General features: G+C 36.8%; 2 protein-coding genes across 2 annotated transcripts; one reads left to right on the top strand and one right to left on the bottom strand.

Annotated features, from left to right (window-relative positions):
• The first annotated feature begins 387 nt into the window (after positions 1-387).
• On the top strand, positions 388-1389 carry LOC111372947. The gene is made up of 3 exons (XM_022995378.1): positions 388-500; positions 768-877; positions 1103-1389. The coding sequence occupies exons 1-3, from the start codon at positions 388-390 to the stop codon at positions 1387-1389; spliced, it is 510 nt and encodes a 169-aa protein (XP_022851146.1).
• A 1912-nt stretch (positions 1390-3301) lies between these two features.
• Positions 3302-7629, bottom strand: LOC111372954 (nuclear pore complex protein NUP35). Its single transcript, XM_022995386.1, has 4 exons — positions 7522-7629; positions 6291-6884; positions 5897-6008; positions 3302-3715 (listed from the first exon to the last, which is right to left on the bottom strand). The coding sequence occupies exons 2-4, from the start codon at positions 6866-6868 to the stop codon at positions 3407-3409; spliced, it is 999 nt and encodes a 332-aa protein (XP_022851154.1). The 5' UTR covers positions 6869-6884; positions 7522-7629; the 3' UTR covers positions 3302-3406.

The following is a 7629-nucleotide window of genomic DNA, read 5'->3' as shown; positions in this document are numbered from 1 at the left end:
TTTTTCTTACTATTATTTATATTTACATGTACTATGTTTGATGTGACGACATTTTGTTTGTGTCTAGTATGTATGGGGAACAGTTGCCTAAGTTTGCTTTTTGCAGTTGAAACGTTTTATTTTTATATGCGTGCGAAAAGTTTGATTCTTTTAGATTACAAGCAAATGTGCAGACAATCAAACTTTTGAATGTTGTTCGCATTTGGGTCAAACAAGTGCTCCATTAGTTGGTATACTGTTCACATCAGTCTCATCTTCACATAAATTATTGGTTGCCCTGGACATAACTTGAAAGACAAATCATTCTATAAAAAGCACATAAATGTAGTAGAAGTTTACAACATGCAAAAGCCATAGTCTTGGATATCATATTGTGATTGTGGTCGTATGGCATATTCGGATTTCACCTACGAATTGCACCCGACCTTCGATGCAGAGGACGAACAGGTCGACGAGGCATTCATGGAAGAATTGCAAGTGAACATTATGGAGTGGTTTCGGTACTGTCAAATGAATGAGGTTACTCTCAAAAACTACTATCGCGAAACGAACAAAGCACTCGTGTTTCGCGATATCCGTTCGCACGAAATGGTCATATGTTCATGTTGGACGCAATGAACTGTAATCATCAACAATGCTACGCCGAGTTCCGCATGTATCCCATCATGATACGAGCGTTCGCACATATGCTGCGTGATGAGTACGGGCTTCGCAGTCATCAGCACATAGATATTTATGAGCTGGTGGTATGTTTCTTTGCATATTAGCGCATGGGAAGGGGTACAGACAGGTGCAGACCCTTTTCAACCATTCTTTGGAAACCGTTGGACACTACTTCAAGCTTGTGCTTCGAACGGTCCTCGAATTCTCTCGACGAGTAATTCAATCGGATCCAAACTACAATAATTATGTCGAACATCACGTTCCGAATCTAAACAAGCATCACATTTTTCGGGATTGCATTGTGCAATTGACGAAACCCACGTTAGAACCGTCCTTCCACGGGAGCAGCGCGTGAGTTTTATCGGACGAAAAGGAATTCCAACCCAGAATGTGCTAGCGGCATGTGATTTCAATTTGTGCTTCACATTCGTGCTTGTAGGTACAACGGGGAACTCCCATGATGCTCGAATCTTGGCTCGAGCAATACATAATCCCGAGATTGAGTTTCCGCAACCTGTACCTGGAAAATATTACCTGGTTGACTCGAAATTTGCTCATCGACCTGGGTATATAGCACCCTATAAAGGTTCGGATATATTGTACCATTTTCAACAATTCTATGATGGAGACACTGGTCGTAGACGTAATTTTCGAAATGCCCGCGAAAAATTTAATTTCAGGCACTCGTCCTGCAGGAATGTCATCAAACGTGCATTTGGCGTTTGAAAAAGTCAGTGAAAAATACTCGATCGTATGCTAAGTTATGCATTCGACGTGCAAACACATGTTGTAATTGCAACAATGGCCATTCATAACTTTCTTCGACAAGCGGGTGTGGTGGATGAAGCATTCCTAAGAGCGGAGACAGACCCCAACGCAGCAGAAGTGGAGCTCCGAAGCGCACGTGACGAAGCTTCAACGGAAATGAATGCACCGGAATCACGACAAGATGAGTGAGATATATTCAGAGATTACCTGACACAACAATAAACACGTATATATATATTTTTTTTTTTGTCGAAATTAGACGGGCTCATTAAGCATGATGTTTTCCGACAAGAGAAATGAACATCATTTCATGTCAAAATCAGAAGAAAAAAAATGTTATCATTAATAATGTCACACGTCCCCAATTGGTTTTCTTGCAATGAAATTCCGTGTAACAAATATTTGATGGACAAAAAATATTCATGTTTGAATGAGACCCTCATGTATGCATTATCTTACCAATTTCTTTATCATTGCCGATCAAAAGTTCCATTCATTATGTCAGTGCACACTTGGAGTCATGTGGGCAAACTTGTAATTTATGCATGTACCTCTACATTGAACAACTAAAATGTCTTCAGGTTGGGCCAACTGATTAGACAGGAAAATTGATTCTCCTATTTCACAAATCGCGCCCAGACGGGGGCAATATTCCATAATAGAAAGAGTGAAAACAGATTACTCATGTCTAGTCAGCTTCTTGAAATGAGTTGGTTGGCCTACCAAGGTTACCACTTTGATGGAAGAACAAAATATTACGTAATCAATTTTGACTTGAGCCAGTTCTTTTTCCTCGTGATATCATATATACAGAAAAGCGAATATATTAATTAACAAGTATACTAAAATTTCTTTATTAAAGACGAAAGAATTCAACATATGGAAAACAAAGAATGCTCGACCCTAATGAAGAAAGCACTGGATGAGTTTTCTTGTCCATGTTTAATATGACTAATATATGATTGCAAGAATACATGATCTAAAATTCTCTAGACGACCACCTTTGCAATCGCATGTAATCTCTCGAGTGGAAAATGCTATGTGTACATAATAATGTACACATAGCATTACACCCCCCTCACATAGAGGGGAGCTCGCACACAATAAAATATTCATGAGTCCCCTCTATGTGAGAGGGATGTAACACATTTTGTATACCATGAGGTAAACACATAGCATTTCCCTCTCTCTCGAGTATAGCATAATAGATGGTCAATAGTTTATCGATGCATACCATACAAAAATTGTGAGCACATGAAGAAACAATTAAAGATTCCTTCTTAACGGGTCCTTTATCAATCAACAAACAATTAAAGATTCTCTCGATCATGCCAAGTGTTTATCTATTATCATGTCTAATCTTTATCCAATACAACTAAAACTCATTTTTCTCAAAATCTGAATCAATGAAAAACAGAATTACAAGGAGACATAAGCTTACCATTTTGTTTCGATAGGCTCAGTAGCAGATTACGGTATACAACTGTTAAATCTTGAAAAAGGGGCAGCCAAGTATCGAAAGTACATAGGAAAGACGGTAGATTTTGCGTCAAGAAGTCAGATTAGAAACCAAACATCAAGTCCATAACCTTTGAGACCATTGATTTGGCAGGTGTGACAATGGTACCGGCAGATTCCCGGCCACCAGAACCGCCATTCTGAGGATAGTACGGATGAGGGGACACTTCAAAACCATTTGATGTCAAGTTTCCATTTGATGGAGCAGGTGCTAATGGTATAAATCCTTGATAACTAAGCCTCTCGTTTAAAGCCCGCCGTTCTATTGGATCCAAAGGCTTGACTCCAATGATAAGAACTCCGTTTATTTCCATGCCATTTTTGCTGAGTGCTTTACGAGCAGTTTCGATAGGCTCAGTAGCAGATTACGGTATACAACTGTTAAATCTTGAAAAAGGGGCAGCCAAGTATCGAAAGTACATAGGAAAGACGGTAGATTTTGCGTCAAGAAGTCAGATTAGAAACCAAACATCAAGTCCATAACCTTTGAGACCATTGATTTGGCAGGTGTGACAATGGTACCGGCAGATTCCCGGCCACCAGAACCGCCATTCTGAGGATAGTACGGATGAGGGGACACTTCAAAACCATTTGATGTCAAGTTTCCATTTGATGGAGCAGGTGCTAATGGTATAAATCCTTGATAACTAAGCCTCTCGTTTAAAGCCCGCCGTTCTATTGGATCCAAAGGCTTGACTCCAATGATAAGAACTCCGTTTATTTCCATGCCATTTTTGCTGAGTGCTTTACGAGCATCAAATCGATTCTGCACCGGCAATTCAGTAAGCAAATTAAACAGAACATCACCATTCACATGTCAAGGTTATAACCAATATAAGCAACGGGAACGAAATAAGGTCAGTTGAAGTAAAATCATTCAGTTCTTTCCTGTCATGTTCACTGATACATTTGCAAGAAATCATTATAAATCAAAAACATTATCGATGCTTATTTCCTAACATCACCAATAACACATCACTTGAGCCTTCATACACAGTTTAATATAAATATGAAGTATCTAAAACCAGACAATTAGGTCCAAAATTTGAAGAGGAAAATACAACAAACACGTCATATTTCAACATGCAATACAATTTTAATTACAGTTTGGCAAACAGAATTTCAACATCCAGCCAATTAACCGAAGCCAAACACAACCATCTGAGCAGATAATCAAGTGGCAGATTAAGAATCTTTAGAATCATCAAATCAAGCGAACACAAGATGCATATTGATTTTTCTCTGTACATCCTTGATTAAGAATCTTCAGAAATCATCAAATCAAGCAAACACAAGATGTATATTGATTTTTCTCCACACATCCCTATCATATTGCAGATACATGCCCATTCCCAGTAATAAGGCAAGACCTAGACAGTGGTACATTGATTATTTTAAATACATTGTCGTTAACTAGATGAAAACCTGACACTGAGACAAGGGCATTCGGATCCGTTATTTTCTTTGATGATTTTCTGGCTGCAACTATTTTAAACAAGATTGAATCTGAATTTGTTTGGTTACTGTACCAAATTGGAGAACGTTGTATCATAAAGTCCTACATTGATGATATGAATGTTCTTTATTCATCAAACAAAATCGGTCAAATGGACTAAAGATATATGATGAGAAAATTACTATAAAACATATTTCAATATAAAGTATTCCATGAGGAGAAAAAGTTAATATTTCATGGTGCAAAAATAAAAATTTACCCCCATTTATTTATTTATATATATATGTGTGTGTGTATATATATATATTTGAAAGGCTTTAATCATCACTTTGATGTGATTATCATGTTTCTCTTCCACTAGTAAAATTATTATATACCCATACCATAGTTCAAGCAACATAGATTCTCACCAGTTATTCTCTAGCAGAATAAAAAAAGTTAAGATCTTGAAACAAGACATTTCTCCTAACAAATTCTGCAAAATGAACCAGGATTCTCCTTTTCAATGCAGAAAGAAAGTTTACAGTCATGTCCAGTGGAATAACACAACAGCAAATCTATCTGAACAGTGGCATTAGGAGGATGCATTACAAGATATGTAATGAAGCCTCAGCCAATGTATGGCTAAAGTTTATAAAGTGTCTATATCCCTGTTTGATCCACATTATTTGAAAAAATATATATATTTTTAAATAGTGATTTGACATCATTTCAACCATATATTTTTTAATAAAATAATGTTACACGCAAATCCAAAATTTTTCTTATTTTTTAACCATACATTTCCCACCATTAAACTATTCAAAAATACATTTTTATGAAAATAATGTGGCTCAAAAGGACTCATAAGTATTACCCATTTATTCACATATTTCATGGGACTCATAAGCATTACCCATTTACCAACTACTCATTTCTACTTGTTTATAATTTAAATGGCTTATAAACACTTCCCAAACATGTGCTCAGTGCTTGTGCCAAACCTACCTCTGGGTCTCACCACAGCCAACTCCTCCATCCAAAAAGAAAGGCAAACATATGAAAGCAACATGAAAGATAAAACATCAATGTTCCTACCTACAGAGATTTAAAGGATTAACACGTCAATATGGAAGAGATTTAATAATTCTAAAAAGCCAACTCAGTATCCGTGACTACAAGATGATTTTCCTCAGAAGTTCATCTCTGTCTCTCTACCTAAGGTAATAACTAAAATCAGTAGATATTAGATAAGTCGCCAAATTGATGTGATCTATCCATAAGAACCATTTTAACAAGGAAAGGAGGAAACTATTGGGTTTAGTAAAAACCCAAGTGTTCCTCATCCACAAAGAAAATTGTCTGACTAATAAGAAAAAAATTATCTTTGAAAGTATTTGTTGTCATAATATATGCATGCCAAATATCACAAACAAATTGCGTAAGGGATTAATATAACAGTGAATCTGAACTGGACAAAATAAAGTTAGGTTGCAGTAGTAGTGAAAGTACCTGATACAGAATGTGCATCCAATTAGCTTCTCTTGGGCCAGGAACATGTTTCAGAATCACACCACATTTTTCAAACTCCCGCAAAACTAGATTAGTATCAGCTGGTGAAAATCTGGAGATTTTCAAACATAAACATAACTTTAAATGCTAACTTTGAAAGACACGAAGAAAAAAACTAAAAGGCATATTGCAAAGCACATCAGCATTCACAAAAAATTTACAATCAAATATACGAAACAGAACACAAGATTATCAAGAGTCAGCATCATCAGTTCTACATAACTTAGAACTGAGTTCCTATTATCGTTAAATACTAAAAACTGTGCAAGAGAAAAGTATATATAATCTAAATTCAATATAAAATTAAAAACAGAAAGAGACTTGACAAACATACCCATAGACGGTGACCCATTCCTCCTCGTCAAGGTTCTCCATAGGCACCAAACTCTTCTTCATTTCTGGTCTAGCAACCTCCCTAGGTGGTGGCAATGTTATCAAGGCACCAGGTTGGATCACACCTTCGACTGGCGAACTCTTCCCTTTATCATCTTGCTCTGTATTACTTACAATTTTCACAGGGGACCACCAGCTCGAACTCACAGTGGGGCTCTGCTGCTGCTTGCCAATAATGCCATATGAAGAACTTGACTCAGGCTTACTCCTAGGAGTTGAAAAGTCCCTAGCTGAACTTAGTACAGGGGTTCTAGGATCTGATTTCACTTCTGGAGACATCATATAGTCCGAAATCCCCGATTCAGGAGAAAAATTAGACCGGTCTTCAAGGGTAAAAAATGGCGGAGGCGGAAGATCAGAGTTTCCTAAATTTTCACGCCTTAGAGCCAAAACAGCTGCTGCCTGACCTGGAGTCGTGAATTTCCCTTCAGATCTTCGAGAAGATACAGGGGTTGCTAAATCTTGGTAGAACTGGGATTGCCTCCCAGATTTGGGAGTCCGGTGGACTGATGCGCTCATCTCTCTTTATGGTATTCTACCAAAATAAAAGAAAAATCATGAACAACACAAAACCATAGATTCACAAAACATATACATATAAAAACCAACTCTCGAAATATGCATCTAGATATCTCTTTGGACATAATTGTGTGAAAGATATATGCATGAATGTATAAACTCTAACCATATGTATGTATGTATGTATGTATGTATGTATGTATGTATACATAAAATTGAAATACGCGAACTATTTCACAATTCCAAATTAGAGTGCACCATATTATATCTCTCTAAAGGCTATCGAATTACATATTCACTTAAATCTACTTGAAATGTACGCAGACAAATAAAAACATTAACTCATGGTACGTTTAGACAGGCAAATTTACCCAAAGTACTCGTTCAAATTCAGAAAAATATTGTACACGCACCTCACATATATTCTACATATACGAATATGTATATTCATAAATGATAAACCCTAATATGCGCTCAAGTAAGGACAGTACCATAAAACAACCGCAAAAGTTATAATCGACAAAAATTTAGGCAGAAGGAAAGCTCATTGAACTGATTTTCAGTCGATACAGAAAGCTTTTGCTCGAAATTTTGCACTGAAAGAAGTAATTCACCCAAATCAGAACGTTTCAACAATTAAATTAAAAAAGTACCTGAATGTGGATTTAAAGATGCGAGAAATCAGATAATAGCTTCTATTTCGAGGGTTTTAGAATATCTGCCACCCAAAACCTCGGAGAGCAAAGCATAGCAAGCAAATA

This window comes from Olea europaea, unplaced genomic scaffold, assembly GCF_002742605.1.
Source record: "Olea europaea var. sylvestris unplaced genomic scaffold, O_europaea_v1 scaffold1056, whole genome shotgun sequence".
NCBI lineage: Eukaryota > Viridiplantae > Streptophyta > Magnoliopsida > Lamiales > Oleaceae > Olea > Olea europaea.
Note: the sequence above shows the minus strand (reverse complement) of the source record. Positions and strands in the feature narration are given on the sequence as shown.